General features: G+C 43.3%; 2 protein-coding genes across 2 annotated transcripts in view; both read right to left on the reverse strand.

Moving 5' to 3' along the window:
• The window catches only part of LOC143121399 (prolactin-releasing peptide receptor), a 33,927-nt gene extending 29,217 nt beyond the window's left edge, over nucleotides 1-4,710 (reverse strand). The window contains exon 1 of the mRNA XM_076281759.1: nucleotides 4,470-4,710. Within this exon, the coding sequence (XP_076137874.1) occupies nucleotides 4,470-4,710 (241 nt within the window). The remainder of the gene's footprint in view (nucleotides 1-4,469) is intronic.
• A 3,014-nt stretch (nucleotides 4,711-7,724) lies between these two features.
• Nucleotides 7,725-16,346, reverse strand: gvin1l2 (GTPase, very large interferon inducible 1-like 2). Its single transcript, XM_076282812.1, has 3 exons — nucleotides 16,239-16,346; nucleotides 12,751-12,930; nucleotides 7,725-12,587 (listed from the first exon to the last, which is right to left on the reverse strand). Exons 2-3 carry the CDS (start codon nucleotides 12,806-12,808, stop codon nucleotides 7,966-7,968), a joined length of 4,680 nt encoding a protein of 1,559 aa, XP_076138927.1. The 5' UTR covers nucleotides 12,809-12,930; nucleotides 16,239-16,346; the 3' UTR covers nucleotides 7,725-7,965.
• Nucleotides 16,347-16,796: the final 450 nt, after the last annotated feature.

The following is a 16,796-nucleotide window of genomic DNA, read 5'->3' on the forward strand; positions in this document are numbered from 1 at the left end:
GGGTTGAAGATAGGAGGTTGAATTAGAGTGGTGGCTCTAAGTGTCCTTTTGGCTTAGCTCTTGCTTCCTTCATTACTGCAAGTACAGCAGGGGTGAGGTGGTGGGGTTGGGTTGGGTTGGGGGGGGCTTGGCCTCTGAAGTGCAAATCAAAATCCAAACTCCAGTTCTCAAAACACCAGAGAGAACATTTGCTTTAAAAAGCTTTGACCTCATGGAACGACATGAGCCTTACGCCATTCAGCTTGTTCATGCCAGGAGACCTACGGGCTCAAAACGATGGAGGAGTTTGGAGCAAGAGAGACCTTTCCCTTCCAAACCTTCCCACCTCATTAAGTTAGTTATTGATGGCTGTGTACTTGTGCTTGATCTCGCTATGTGCACAAGTTGCCCAAGTGGCAAATGGCATCTAACTGATATGTGCCTAGGTCCATGCCATATCAGAAATCAGAGCCAGCACAATGTCAGAACCACATGGTTTGGCTTTCCACAGACACTCTCCTCTCTTTATATAACAAAGTCTAATGACACCATGGTGACCTAATGAGTCATGCAATTTAAAAAAATTCTCTCATTCTCCAAGATGAGATGATCAGATTCTCAAAAGAGTTCCGCTTCCGTTACCAGGGAAATGGAGCAACAAAACAACAAGCAGCCACATAAAGCGAGTGATGAGAGAGAGAGAGAGATGCGAGAGAGAGATAGAGAGCATGAGGGAATGAGAGAGAAGATAATTAGATTTTTGAAGCGTGGAAATCGCAATAACTCGCGGCGGTAGTAAGGAGAGCGTGGCTCAGTGAAGAATGGACAATTTAGTGACTATAATCTGTGGGGCTTGCCAATCGTTTGTGTCTAAATGACCCCATTATATAACCTCTCCAAGACAGATGAAGGCCAGAGGTGCTCTAAAGTGCCCCTACTGTTGGGGAGTGATACGACTGAGGACAGCGGGGTTCCCAAGTGTGCCATTTGGTGTTCATTCGGTGACTTACTCATTTTGGCTGCCGCTTTTATCCAGAACAACTCCAGTCTCTCCAGAACAACTCAGGGTTAAGTCCCTTGCTCAGAGGTGGCAGCCAGAGGCCCCGGCCGTGGCCCGACTGGCTGGGGCACCTGCACCGTACGCTGGCGATCCAGGTTCGATTCCCGCCCCGTGGTCCTTTCCGGATCCCACCCAACTCTCTCTCCCACTCGCTTCCTGTCATTCTCCACTGTCCTGTCTCATTAAAGGCATAAAAAGCCCCAAAAAATATACTTATAAAAAAAAAAAAAGGTGGCAACTAGAAATCGAACTCACAACTTCTCCTGGCTACTGCATGCTAGCCCAGCTCCTTATCCACTAAGCTACCACGGTCCCAGGCTTGGGAAATGGCGGTCCAACAGGTCATATATTGGTGCAAGAGTGAGCCTCCTGACCCAGCCTGTGTCACAGATACCAGCTATAGCTGTGCGTGTGGAAGGTTGGTAAACCTCACTCCCCGACGCCTCAAGAGTGCTGCTGGCATGGAAGCTAGTAGTCTGGGCTTTCAGCTCAATTTCCAGCGCGCTCGACTCCAGAGCCATGGTGCTACTGTTTCGCGGGTTCGAGTCCGGGCGTGTGGCAGGGCTGAACTGCGCAACACAACGCAGGTTACGGGCAGGCTACAGCTGGACACAGCTGGTCTGCTCCATGTGCAGCTCCAAAGGTCACACTCTGATGGACAGCAGGACTCAAGAGTCTCATTCATTCTACAGCCTCCTTTGCCACTACACTGCCCTACATTGTTTTACGTGTCCTATTGCATGTCTTTACTGTGGCTGTGTAACCTGTGCTCAGCCCTGCCCTCGCCTGGACTTGAACCTGCAAACAGCAGGACCCCGCATTGGGAGAGCTAAAAGCCCAGGCTGCTATAGCTGTCTCACTAGCACAGGGGTCGGCAAATAGTGGCCCGCGGGCCAATTTTGGCCCGCCATCTATTCTATCTGGCCCGCGAGATGACGTTAATTTGCTGTTTAAATAATAAAAAAATAAAAAATGAAATTTTTTTTAACCCCATGTTTTTAAAAAGAAAAAAAGGCCTACAGCAATCCCATCAATTTCAAAACATTTATTGAGGTATAGATGATAGTCCTACTAAAGTGACAAAACAACAGGTGGAACATCCTTGCAGTTATCCATGACGCACAGGTCGGAACGGTATTGGCACGCGAGTGCGCGTAATCTTGTGCAAAAAAAAAAAAAAAAAGTGTCCTGTCTCCCTCTTCCAGTGGGCAAGGTCAAAAATAGCCTATGTTTCGTTAAATTAATAGGCTTGGCATTAATAAATGCAGGCAGGCTCAACACATACCTCTGCTTCCATTCTTCTTTGTAGGTCCTGCATTCTGAATCAATTTTTCTTTTCAAGGCTTTTGACAACGACATTTTGCATCGATAACTAGCATATAGCAATGTTCAGCTAATCATTTACACGTCATCCAAAAGAATAATATTTGTACACATTAGTTACGGCAAGTTGCTAGGCAAGTCGCCTGTTTCATGAGAGACGACAGGAGATGCAGCAGGCGGCATAAAAACAGCGCACATAAGCAAATAAACGTTTTTAATGGAATTAAATTAAATGCATTTTAAAAGTTAGATGATGTTTATTTTAATATAATATAATAATTCATAATTTAAATAGTAGGCCTATAACCCCCCCCCCCCCCCCCCCCCCCCCCCATTACAAAAGCTATGGCCCGCGATGCCATTGTCTGAAAAAAAATTGGCCCGGGTCCAAACGTAATTGCCGACCCCTGCACTAGCATGTCTCTTAATGCGTCAGGAGGGAGGTCTACAGTACACAACGCACATACCGCACAGCTATGTTCCAGCTGGCTACCCTTACACCTGCTATCTCGGAAGCATTTCCACTCACTCAACTGTCACATAGGCTTAAGGAATCTTACTATGTGATCACATAGCCATAACTATGGACATGACGACTGCACTGCTCGATCGTGTCTTTTTGCAAACAAATCAAAACGCCAAGGAAAATTTTTTCGTTTCTGTGGCTAGTGGCTGAGAGCGCATCCGCTCTGCAATGGAGTAAGGGCTATCTGGATATGTCAATGGGGTAATCTGAGGTGAGTGACTCCATGCAGAAACACAAAGTTTATAATATTTCACCACACTATTTGAGTTAAACAAGCATGGTGGTGTCTCGTAAGGAACCAACTCGTGTTCCATAGGTCTTGGAATGGTTTTCTGAATGTGTTTAAAGGTCCCAAATGCACTTTAAATGCTTGCCCCCATATTAACTTTATAGATAATTTCAAAGTGCTGCAACCAGGGCAGTTTTTGTCAGATTTTTTGCATACCAAAACAGGGGGTGGCCCTAAGGAAAACGATTTTGGAGTTAAAAATGGCCGGATTTCCCCGTTAATATCTATCTCCCCAATAATGTTTTTTTTACAGATTGATTAGTGAATATATTTATTTATATAAGATATAAATAATATTACACACACCATGATTTAGAGGAGAAGGATTAGAAATATATTTTCTAAAAAAGTGTATTCTTTTTCCTTAACTGCTTCAGTAATTCAGTTGTAAACCAAAGCTTATTGAGATCTTTTGAGTCTAAATTTCTTAGACTTACTAAAAGGGAAACTCTAATTGAAATTAGAGCCAATGACCTTCATAAACTTTGCATATGCAGACTCAGCATCTTCCTCCTCATATACATCATCCAAAGCAACATTTAAATTAATTTGATTTAGACATATTCCTTTTGTGCATTGTATTATCGTCTTGTTTAATTTGACCAAGATTTATTTTGGATAAATGAAAAATGGGGAAATTATGAGACCAGTCTAATCACAAGACCCCAGACTTCATCTCTTCACTCAAAGAGTTTGTTACAAATTTAACATGGGGGTTTTCTCCTGGTTAAATATGTTGATTGAATCTGTGTGTGTGTGTGTGTGTGTGGGTGTGTGTGCAAATTGTATTGGCAACAGGGTTGCATCAAATAATTTAGTAGTTTACCTATATTTCTTATATATTCAACAGAAAATGTTAAAATAGAAGATATTTTTTTAAGCAGTGTATTTGCCTAAATTGTCCCCTAATCCTGGAATGTCCCAAATGCTCCCTGATATCCCCTTACTTTGTCACAAAAATGATCAAACTCCCTGACTTTCCATATCCGGAATAGACTCATTTCTTGAAATGATGATATTCCAAGAACTCCTTGTCCCTTGGGAACCCTGTTAAATGCTAGTAAATGATTGTATAAAGCTCTCTGGAGGGGTGTGATTAAATGGTTGCAAATGTTTTAGTAATGGTCTGAGGGGGTATATAAATGGTTGTTCAGTCTGTGGTGTGGGTGGCGTCTGTGGACCTGTCTTTCTCCTGCACGCTCTTCTCCTCAGGGGTCTCTCTGGGGGAGATGGGAGGCAGCTGGGGCGTGTCGGCCAATAGCTTTTAGTGGTGCTGAGGGCATGGGTCTTACGGGCAGCCAGCTTCCGCCGGGAGCGCCTGAATATCAGCCCTCTCAAGGTGGAGGAAGGCACCTCGGGCAGCTTCAGGGACAGCTGGCAGGTGGTGTCGATCTGGGTGCAGGCGTCGCACCCGCCCGATAGGATTAAGGGCAGGACGGAGGGCACGTGCACTCGCCGGGCATCCTGTGCCCAAGGAGTGTCCTCCCTCTCCACCCTTGGCAGCTGTGGCAGAGTGGGCTTCTTTCTCTTCATGCTCCCACAGCTTCCTGTTCACATCCAGTCCAGTATAGCTAAAGATTTTCAAGGCTTGTCATGAAATTATTATGAATGTTCTTCATAATAATTGTGCTCATCATAGTAATAGATTTCCCAACATTCTTTGTCAGTGTCATAGTATTTCATTAATGTTTGCTTATGTTTTGCCAAGTCATAGGAAGATCAAAGTTTTATTCCCCCCCTCTAAAAATCTAAAATGACACAATCACACATGCAAAGAAGTCCATGCATGCGTAGGGATGAAAAATTATGGAAAAAAGATCAAAAAATCAAAATGGGCCAAATGTGTTATGGACTCACCTTCGTCTTCTATCCACACTGTAACATCATGTACAGTAGGAAGGCTAGACTCAATGTGGTGGCATTTGAATATTGTGAGATGAATTATGAGATCAGAAAGTTCTAGAATCATATTTCTGTCTATGGTTCTAAATCTGCACTGCAGATGCAAAATAATACCAGCAAAGATTCTTCATCAACTGTCTCCAACTCATGTAGGCAAGACTAAACAGTAGACCTAAACCATCTGTTCATTGTTTTAAATAGGTCTAGAATTGGAACCTCTTTCACAATATGAGAGATGCCAGAATGAGTAGTGGAAATTACGCAAAATGATGTCATGTTTTTACTGTAAGCTTCATCTAATACACAAAAGGATTTTGAAATGTCCACTTCACAAAATTACCGTAGGCTAGTGGCTCATCTTGGCTTCAACCCGAAGTTCTTGTCAAGGGAGAATTCCGGAGGTTTATCTCTGTTCATGTACGTGCCCCCAGAGTGTAGCACTGACAGCTCTAGGCCTCTAGCTGTTGGCTGCGGCAACTCGAGCTACAGTAGATAGAACCAATTCACCTGTTGCTAAACCCGCGCGACTGTGTCCTGGTCTCCTCCTAACTGGGCCTGCGATGTGTGTGTCTGTGTTCCATCTCTATGTGTGCGTGTCTGAGTGTAGGTGTCTGTGTGTGTGTCTAAGTGTACAGTAGGTGTCTGTGTGCGGGAATGTTGTTTTTCTGCACCTGCTATTCACACACAAAGTCACAAAATGTTTATATTTCAAGCTCCTGCACCTGTTCTGATTATTCTAAGAAATAATCATCAATACTGAAAACAAAATCTTGTTTCTTTTTTTTTTTTTACCTTGTTTGAATTTAATTTCCTCATTTTCTCACGAAAAAACGAAAATCATATGATCATAAATGTGATGTCACAGGGGTAAATGGCAAATATGAACCTAATGTCTATATAATTGGTAATTGAGCTAAAGAAAACATCTGATAAGTATTTTTACATAAATTGTAATGGCTGTATTGATTTAAAAAGCCTAATAATGTGGTGGGTCCACCAACGGGAACATTGGCTGAGTAAATATGAACACCTTACAAGGGTTAATGACGGTAGCAGGTCTTCCTTGACTGGTAACAAATTATTTTATTAATAGCCTATATTCACCTTTCCATTTTAAAACTGAATAACATCAACTCAGGCTGTAGGCTATTGTAGCCTATTGACTTTGGTACAACTAGGCCTATGTGTTTTGCGCTCTCTGCTCGGCTACATCTTCTAAAAACTGCTCAAAAACACAAGTTATACGTCAGCAATTAGAGCTGGCTGCCACTTCAAATTAAAATTTGACTAGCCTAACCTGCCCTCTTGTGGTTACTGATTCAAAAAAGGCCTATCATTATTATGACCGCCGCAGAGCAAAGCGGCAGTCATATAGGTTTAATCAGAGTTGTTTTTCTTTTTCTTTTTTCTGATTTTTGTTTTTCTTAAATATTTTCTTTTTTTTTTCTTCAGTAATTATGTGTCAACGATTCCCAGGACACTGAAAGGCCGGGGTGTAACAAAACATCGTGGGCATGGATGACACAGAACCATTGTTTTGATCCATTGCACACAACCCCCCCCCCCCCACAACCTGCCGGGTTGGACCCCCCAAAAGAAGGGTAGGCCAGACACAGTTTTCTGCGAATATCTCGAGAACCGTAGGGCCTAGGATGACCCATGTTTTCTGTATGTTGGCCTCCAGGGTCCATGTCAACCCATTCTATATCCACTCATTTGATGTATAGCGCCACCTAGTTAAAAATGAAAAAGCAAAAACAAGGCATTGTAATCGCAGGTATGTTTGGCTGACAGGTTAAAAACTGCACAGAATTTGAAGTGTAGGATCATTATGACACCCTCTGAATGCAGCACACACATGCACACACACACAAACACCCCCATTAACCCCCCCCCCACACACACTCACAAGGGAACATACATACAGTACAGACACATAAAACACACACACACACACACACACACACACATGTGTCATGTTTACTAGCCTTCAATACATACATGCTCTCTTTGTAAATCTGTTGTTAACTCGTTTAACTAAGAGCAGAAGCCTACCGCAGCCATTTTGATCAGCATAGTAAACATTAGGCCATTGTAAGCAGTCATGGATCATGGAGAACAGCATCTGGACATCCATACATGTACATGATCACATATGCTGATCTAATCTGTGCTGATGTTGACAGTTTAGACAGACAATCCCTGAATATGGGTTAATATTTTTATTTTCCCTCTTTAGCTTGTAGCATTGAGGCAAGATTGCCATTTTGATGCTTGTCCATTAGAGGATTAAGTATTAATAGGGCTCTGTAATGGATAATAGTCTTCAGTTATGTATGGGGATGAAATTGTAATGCTCTCTTGTTTTACAGTATTGACAGCGTATTTGTTGTTCTTGTTCAGACTGTTAGTAACAGTTAGTATGAAATACATTGTAGGGATAGGCCACAACAGTGTGTGTATCAGTGTGAAGTTTATTTGTAGTGTTTGCGAGATTACAGGGAGTTGTATGGATAAAGATGAACTAATTTGACTGATTAGGAGAGCATTTAGAGTTTTGCAACAAGTGAATGTGCTCTCTCTCTCTCTCTCTCTGTGTGAGTGTGTGTGTGTGTGTGTGTGTGGGTAAAGAATCATGTACATCACACTTTTCAACCCCTTTATTCACTGAGCATTACAAAACATTAATTATTAAAATGGGGCATAAAAATCACACATAGTAAATATAATAAATCACACCCATCATAAAGCATTATCAGGACGATCTGCAAATACAATCACAATCACCGTTTTTTTTTTTTTACACATAATGGGTTAACATTAAAGAAAAGAGATCTCTTAGTACCAAGGGATAATGATGGATAGCATGATGGTGGCTAGCATTCCCTATGAGTGGAAAGCTTTGCGCAAGCTTTCCAGGGCATCCGCCTGCTGAATCCTTTCCCATTCCATTGGGATATCAGCTGGGTCACGTTGATACGCCTGGGCAAACTTCTGATTATACTTCATCAGTATATATTTCCAGTAGGTGCTGCTTCCCTCTCTCTCAGGGATGTACCAGTCGGGATAGATGGTGTGATAATCCTTGTAAGGGACTGGCTTGTCTCCGGTGTCTTTGTTCAGGAACTGGTTTTTGCCACTCACTTCCTGTGAGCATGTGCTGTGGGAGAGGTTTGCAGAGTCGGAGCAGTGGTACGACAGCAAGCCCTTGGGTCGGTGCCAGAGCGAGCTGTGAAGAGTGTGGTCTTTGTCCCCCATATCACAGGGCGCCTTGCAGAAGGGGCACTCTCTCCCACATCCCTTCACTTTGTCAAACAAGGCCTCCAGCAGCTCGTCTGGCAGGTCAGACGAGACATCCACTGCCTTATCGGTCCGACGCAGGTCTTGACTCAGTTCCTGATTTATCTCGTTTAACGAGTCCCGCAGGTTTGCAACAAAAATGTCACGATGGGTATTAATGTCGAACAAAGGTCCCTCCAGAGTGTCCTGTGGCACGTTCACTCCACCAGAATTTGTCAGGTTGTCACAAACAGCTAGTAACATTTCTCGGATGTTGCCTTGTCCACCGCTTGTGTCATTTGTCACCTCATTGACGGCTTTAAGCATCTTGTCAGAGATTTCCTCCATGCGTTGCTTTCTCCTGTCATCCACCACTACAGTCCCAGAAAAGTAGCCTATCAAAATGGCCTGGATGCTCTTGCGGCTGAAGGTCTCACCGAACTGAAGATATTCAAGGAATCTCTCAAAGTTGTCTTCACTGATCAAGTCCCTAAGGATGTTGTAATGAAATTCACTGGGTGAGATAAACCTCCGGGCATCATCTTTCTGCAAGATGTCCTCCAAGATGGCGGCTCTCAAGGAGCTTTGGATATAGTTGTGGGCTGCAGGTTTAAGACAAAGGTTGATGAAGGTGTGGGTGGCTGTTTGGCACTGGTCCCTCTTGCGGAACTGGTACATGAAGTCGAGCATGTATTTTTTCTTGTTGTCATGTAGGAATTTTTCCTTTGAATTCATCTGCCTGATCAACCTATTCTGCATCTCCAGAAAAGCCAAAGCAGCTTTGTTGCAGACGTAGACTTTGAGATCGATTTCAAATTGTGAGTTGACATTGAAGTCTTTTGTGCTTAAACCCTTGTCAACAATCTCGAGGATTGCAGTTGTGTAGCTGTCTTTATAATTGTCCTTTCTCTTCACGTTTTCAAGGATACTGCGGTCACACGCTTCGACCATCCTGTTTGCAAATTTTGGGGCCTCCTTCTTGTCATTTTGCAGAGTTCTCTTTACCTTGCTCTTGAACCCAAAATGATCATTCCGCACCTCAAAGACCTCAGAGACCCCAGTCTTTCCCACATACTCAAGTTTGTCTATGTACTTCTGCAAGACCCGAATTCTTAGATTATTACGTAATTGCTTTTTCACGTTGTCAACAATATCTTGTACCTCTACTGGTTTCTGTTCCAAGTTTGTTGGTATTTGATCCCAAACACTTGCAAACTCTTCTTCCAACTTGCTGTCTAAAAAGCTTGCATCATTCACCCTACTGTCAGCCAGCAATGCTCGCAACTTGACTTCCAGTGCAGCCTCAATGGCTGTTTGCAAAGCCTTGACCTTGGCAGAGAGGTCATATACATCTGTGGCAGACTCAAGTGTCTTGTTTAGTTGACCGGTCTTCTGCGTTTGGTACATATTAACAAAACTCAAAAAGTTTGGCTTGTAAGCATCAACAAGTTTGAAGTTAATATCATTTCTATTGAAGTGATTTTCCAGAATCACTTGCATTTTCCTACCCTCAGACTTAATCTCCTTTGTGGTCTCATCCTCCAGTGCTTTCAGGATGGCCTCTGAATTTCTCCTGTTTTTCTTCAGGTCTGAGATGCGATGATCAACTCCTCCTAACCAATCCTGCATGTGACTTTCCAGGTTCTGCTCCCCATCAAGCAGTTTGTTACAGACACCACTAAATGTATCGGCCACTTCAGTGTTGTTGAAGGGAATGGGGAAGGTTTCATGTTTGATTGCTTCCCAGAGTTGGTAGATGGACTCCATGAACTGCGGAAGACGTGTTGGCTCGTTCTTCATGGCACACTTCTGAATTGTGGAGAAGAGATTGTTCTTCAGTTCCAGTGCTGCCTTGCTGCACTCTGGGTTGAGAGGTAAATACACAATTCTGTCATTCCATGGGCCCATTATACAGGGATTGCTGTTCTCTGTAGGCAGTTGAACTGAGTCAAGGTCCTCTCCTGTCCTTTCCATTGACAAAATCATAATGACGCGACTCATGTGCAAGGACAAGGCCTTTGTGTCAGCTCCTTCACACTGACTCATAAGTTGGCACACAGGCATTTTCTCCATCTCCTTGGTGCGGAGGAGGGCACTTACCGCTATCTGGCGGGTGTCTTTCACGTCGGCCTGGTTTTCTGCCTTCAGGTTCAGCAACAGCACATCACTGAGTCCAGTGACAAAAGTTGCCAGTTCATGATCATGTGCCAAACTATCTTCACCTTCTGCCAGCTCCGGATAACTTAGACCTTCCATGTTGATGAGAAGCAATAGGTCACACTCCATCATCCACCTCTGCATCTCAGGTATGATAACTAGAAGCATGTAGGCCCCCTTTGCGTGTCTGTAGCTGCCTTTCAGGAAGCTTGCTCCAAAGAGAGTTGTAAGAATGTCGGCATTCTTGGAATTGTGGAGCCCGAAAGCTGTAATTACCTTCAACCTCAAGTTTAGTGACAGCTTCTTCTGTAGTTGAATCAGGACATTGTTCACCCAATTTATGGGGACACAAGAGGCATCTCCGTCATAGATTTCTAAAGGCACTCCATGCATGAGGAGCTCAGCAGCAAGATTAGGGAGTCGTGTTATGTATGAGTCTTTGCATGCGCTGTGGTAACACATCTCATACATCACCCCCATCTCACGGAAAAAGTGTTCAAGCCCAAGGAAAGAGTGGCTAGATGGACATCCCTCCAGTTCAACCAAAGGCTGCTGGTCCAAAAGTGGATCTACGGATTGGGAAAGTTGATCCCATTGTACAGCACCCAGTCGGGTTTTCATCCAGCTCAGGAAATAAGCTCGTTTGAGAGAGTTGATGGTTGTAAGGGCATCTATGAAGCCTTTCATAGCTGGTGTCACTGTATGTTTCCTCATCTGTTGGCGAATGTATTCCTCCTCCTCTTTAAGATGTCTTTGATTAAAACCTTCACCCTCCTGGTTTCGACACTGCTCTTTCTCAATTTTAGCAAGTCGTTTCCACTGTGCACCTTGCAGAGGTAGCTGCTCCTCCTTGAACTGAACAGGGTCGTCCTCCATTCCCTTCAGAACCCCCTCAGCTTCGTCAGACGCTTTTCGGCAAATCTCATCCTCATCCACATTGTAGCTGAGATCAAGCCCGATACCAGCCAGATCCACAAGGTTCACAGCATGCAGGTGAGGGATCAGGTGATCCAAGGCCTCTATCAAATGGACAGCAAGCTCCTCTTCATCTCCTCTGCATCCTGATACCACCATCCCTTCTTCCAGTTCCAGCTCCTTTACTGCTTTCCCTAGAAATTTGGCAAGCCTCTCCCTATCACTTGCATTCTCGTGTCCTCGGGAGCAGTCTACAAGGATCATGTGGCATGCAAGGCTTCTCCAGTAGATGAGCGCCGCCAGCTCTTTTTCTCCGAGCATCTCAAAGAACACAACAAGGACTCCGGAGCCTCGACTGACAAGGCTCAAAGGTCGATCACAGGCGGCTGCATCTCCGCGCAAGTTGGCAAGCAGAATGGGTCGAGAAAAAGTGTCCCCATTTGGATCCCCCAAGGGCAGGTTCCACCCAACCTCCACCATGCCTTCTGAGATGCTCCTAGGGAGCTGTCCTCCGTCCATGTCTCTGTGGACGAAAAACTCACACTTCTTGCGTGGGCCACTCAGCACTCTGTTCAGGACCCTGGACTTGGAGATGCCACAGCTTCCCAGCCTGACGCAAGAGATCAAGGGCATCCTGGAACAGGCCATATTCTTCATCTGAACATCTCGAGGGTTGGCAGAGGTGGATCTTTGCATCCCCATCACACCACGAAAGGGCCACAGCAGAAGAGTGCCACTGACATCGGGCCAAACAGCCGGAAGAAGCAGAGGCACTGCAAAGTTGCACTGCACCATGTGGTTTGTGATCTCCTGGCGAAGGAGACTGTTGGAGGACATGTACACACCAGTGACTAGATCCAGTGGATTCACTGCAGACCGGAGTTCCTCCCCAAGACCTTCATCTACAGTGGGTGGGCATGTGCCTGGCCAGGATTTCTCAGGCATTGAGCTGCATGAGGGGTTTCTGGCATCCGGGTGGTAGAGCCAGAGGCGACGCAGGAATGACTGGAGCAGGTAGTTTGGCGCGGGGGGTGTCTCATCTTCCAAGGTTAGGTTGCTGATGTACAGAATAGATGTGACATCCATAGGGTCTCTGATGAAGTCTCTCATTCCCAACATGTACATCACACTTCCCAGAGCTTTGTTTTGTGCAATAACTAAAAACAAAAACAACAAATATAAATTAATTAAACCATCATGAATCTGCCATGTGTTTAGACTAACTGAAAATACAACATGCTTCATGTTGCCTCATAACTACTGTAAGATGCTGTAAATGCATATGAATAATAATAGGTCAATTAAGGTGGTTTCTCTCACGTGTTGAGCTGTTGCTGTAGCTCGGCGCTGCCGCTGACTCCTTGCGATACACAGACATGGTGAGTGCCGAGAGGTGGGATGATTCACCAAGCTGGAGGTCAAGGTGTAGGGGCTGGCCAAGGTCAAAGGTGAAGTGCTCTGGCAAGAACACTCAGATGTCTATTTCCTCTCCCACTAGACCTTGGATAACACAAAATTATAACTCAGATGATGAATGACTGTATACTGCATCAAGACATCTAAATGTTTATAACCATGTAACTGAAATAACAGTCAGTTGATATGGCCAACCTTTCAGTACCATATCAAAATGTATTTACAATATTGAGCAGAATGTTATGTGCTATAACCATGACACTACAAACATTTGTATACTCAAAACAAATTCATCATAGTTGTCTAAAGCTCTGACTTTTTTAGCCTTTCAATGATTATTTTCTTTTCTTGTTATTTTCTTAAATCTCCCTTTCAAATACCTCAAATCTTGTGTATGTAAGCTTAGTATGCAATAACGTTCCAATACACCTACTCAGACCTTACCCGAGCCTTATCTAATGTGACTGAAACCTTCTGTCAGTTTCTATTCACTCTTTAATCTGTCTCCCAATCTAACTACTAATTGCTCATGTGGTCTGTTTGAAATTGATTGCTCCAGTATTCCTTGGCATGTAACAGGGAATGGAAATTGCATCGCACATGTTATTTTCTCAATTCCTCATTACCCAATGACATAAGGCAACACTAACGGACCTGCAGTAGCGGTTTTTGGCAAAGGGGGGATATGGGCTGCCGTCCGGGGCGGCATTTTTTCATGACACATGGGGGCGGCACTAGCACTTAGCTAAAAAAAAATACTCTGATCTAATCAGTTTTCCATAGCTCATTTGCACGTCAATCCTATGTCACCATGTGGGGAGTGCGCGCCTTACATACATGCTACTTTGCCTCCCATGCTTGCTCCTGTGAAGGTCTCACACACAGAAGTTAAGAAGGGAAAGGAGGAGGGACGGCCGGGGGACTCACCTCTTGAGCACGTCTTGAGCACGTCTCCTAACTAACGCTAAAGTCATTCATACCACGAATTGCTTCCAAAGCGGCGCATTTTATTCATAACATTGGCTACCTGTTATCTTTCTGGATTGTGAAATAGCCTCTTGCTATGTTACTATTGCTATTATACATGGACAACAGTAGTTTTAGGTCGACCATAATTTGCAGTGTATATGGGGGTGTGGTGGTGGTGGGACGGGGGGGTCGTCACCCAGGGCGTCATACAAGGTAAGACTGCCACTGCGGACATGGAGGTGAAACTATACACACCTACAGTACACACATACAGTACACACATTCTGTTGCTACTGGTGAATACAGAGAGAGATTTAAAGACAAAATCAAGATATCAAGATTGTTTCATGATATGTCCTTTTGTCTCTTGAAAATTCTATTTGAAGAAGGGTGGAGATGTCTATGAGCTCTGGAGCATGACAGGGCTGTCTGGTAAATCCTGTTTTTTATCTTTGATAGAGCCTTGGTTGGCTCCTCTCCGATGGTTCACTATGAATCCTTGCAGACTTGTTTATCACAAGTAGTGGTATGTGATATGTGGTTATCTGTACTGAAAATTATCTGTGGTCTCTACACAATGTTCTAAAAAAAACACAAAAAAAAAGAATGCCAAATACCTATCTAATTACGACTGTGGGAATAGTCCACAGAGTAGGAATTATGGGATGGCAGTTGATGGGGGTGAACTTTTTTATAGCATATACTGAACTTAGACTGTACGACAGTTTGAAAAGCCCTCAATGTATAAGTGTTTCATCACCCTAAGCCACTAGTAAGGTGCATGTGCAAAGTAATCCCTATTGGCAACTGGCCAATCAAAAGAGCTGATATATGGTTTGAAAATGATGGGTAAGAAGTTTCATTAAGTGAATAGTTGGAATTGCATATCATTTTGACGTATAGAAATGGTGTGAAATGAACATCATGCATAGATACTGTGTAATGTAGTAAGTTATAGTCCGAATATCGAGACACGTCAACTCCCACCTCTGCTCCACCTTATTTCACAAAAGGGCCACCCTTACTGGGGCTCCTGGCCTTGCCTCCACCCCAAACTACTGCTATTTTAACTTTTGCCTTTCCTGGGTAAGGGTTCAGTTTAGTTGCATACAGCTTAGATAAAAACTAATGAAAATCAGTCATCCCTCCCCATCACGTAGCAAGTAAAGTAACTATTGTTAAAAAAAAAATCTCTAGAACAATTACAAAATCAATTCAAAATACCTCCAGTCACATTTAAGCATATTAATATGTTGGCCATTAAACCAGCAAAATACAGGTTTGCTCTTTGAATAAAGTATACCTAAAGGCCCTTGTTACATCTCTTCATGCATACAACATATCATCCAAATATATAAACTGCCAACTGCTATCTAAATTCTAGCAGCATTCACATACAGAAATACTGTCAAGAAGCACAATACAACATAGCTCCAGAGAGCAGCAACCCCCTGCCCCCTCTACACACACACACACACGCACACGCACACACACACACACACACGTACACATTCTTTATGTTTGCTATAGTGCAGAATGAAACATACACATTGCAAATGAGCTGTGAAATGGACAACTGTCATCCATCAGATGATTAATTTATCACTTGTCATAAGCTTCAGCTTTCGGCATGAAGTGAAAGCTGACACCCTCATTGTTTGACATTGCCATGTCAAGCTTGAGTAGGTTCATTAGCATGAGCGTTTAATCATTGTCTGGACACCTTCCACTATCGAGAAAATATGTATTTTTCCTCTCCGAAACAAGAAGTGAATGACGAAATTAAAATAGGCTCAATGTTGCATGTATCAGCTCGGCTATATTTGCATGAAAGTCAGTGTGAAGCAAATAGAAACAAATAAACAAAATATGAAAAAGTCCTTTGCTTGTGCTTATCTTGTACCTGATCATTTGGAGTATGTATTTATGATGTCAGAGGAGTCATCGATAAATAAAATAAATAGATCAAATAAATGAAACCCGAGACAGCTGACAGCTGCAGAAGAGGTTTGCAGTGTGTATCAGCCGTTCCTGAGAGTCCCAGAGCCTTCCCCATTCTAAATCACTACACACAGGTGTCTGCCCAACATGTGCTTGTCTCTCCTCCAATGTCAAACTGCCAGCCATCTTTAAAAAGACTTTCTGTTCTTAAACAGAAATTGACAGGTATAATTTAGACCTGTTGAATAGCAAGATGAGGATGCCTCAGCCCCTCAAATCCCTTGGAAGGAAATGCCTCTATGCATTTCACTTAGTCAAAGATGTTCTTCATTATATATATATAAGATTCCATTACATCAAAATACAATTAGTATCTAAATAAAATTGAAATCAGCTCAAGCAAATTAAACAGAGGTGAAATTATTCTTGCTGTATGTTGTAACGCATACTAAAGAAGCCTAAAAATGAACAGACCGGCTTACCATTCAATTCTGAGATGCCTGTCATTCAAAGTGTTTTGACGTCGCTTTAATAGTGGAAATGCAATGCTGTGTCAGATGCTGGTGCTTATAACTAGAGTCTATTGATGACAGCATGTACTCTCCAGGAATCTGGACCTCCTTTTTTGCATCTACAGTACGCACACAGTTTCACAGAAAGCACGTAGGCACACACACACTCACGCAACACATACACAAACACTCTCAGACACTTGAAGAATGTCAGTGCAGATTAGATGAGAAGATGAGATCAGAATCACAAGTGAGTTAATAATGAAGTGGTGAAAGGTGAACTGCCAGATCGCAGTGGGAATACCTACCTAACAAAACAACACTCAATGTAATGACATCCAGGGGAATAAAAATATATATATATTCAAACTTACTGTAGTCTGTATCTTTTAATCATATCTGCACTGTATGTGTAAACATAATAAGTAAGGGATAATGGACGACACGGTGGTCTGTTAACATAAATTAATGCACGGTCGAGGTTGTAATACGGCCCGACGTGCAGCGGAGGAGAAACCATACTAGGCA

The sequence above is a fragment of the Alosa pseudoharengus genome, unplaced genomic scaffold, assembly GCF_046254945.1.
Source record: "Alosa pseudoharengus isolate Yale_2024_CS ecotype anadromous, Long Island Sound unplaced genomic scaffold, YU_APseudo_1.1 YU_APseudo_1.1_scf_13, whole genome shotgun sequence".
NCBI lineage: Eukaryota > Metazoa > Chordata > Actinopteri > Clupeiformes > Clupeidae > Alosa > Alosa pseudoharengus.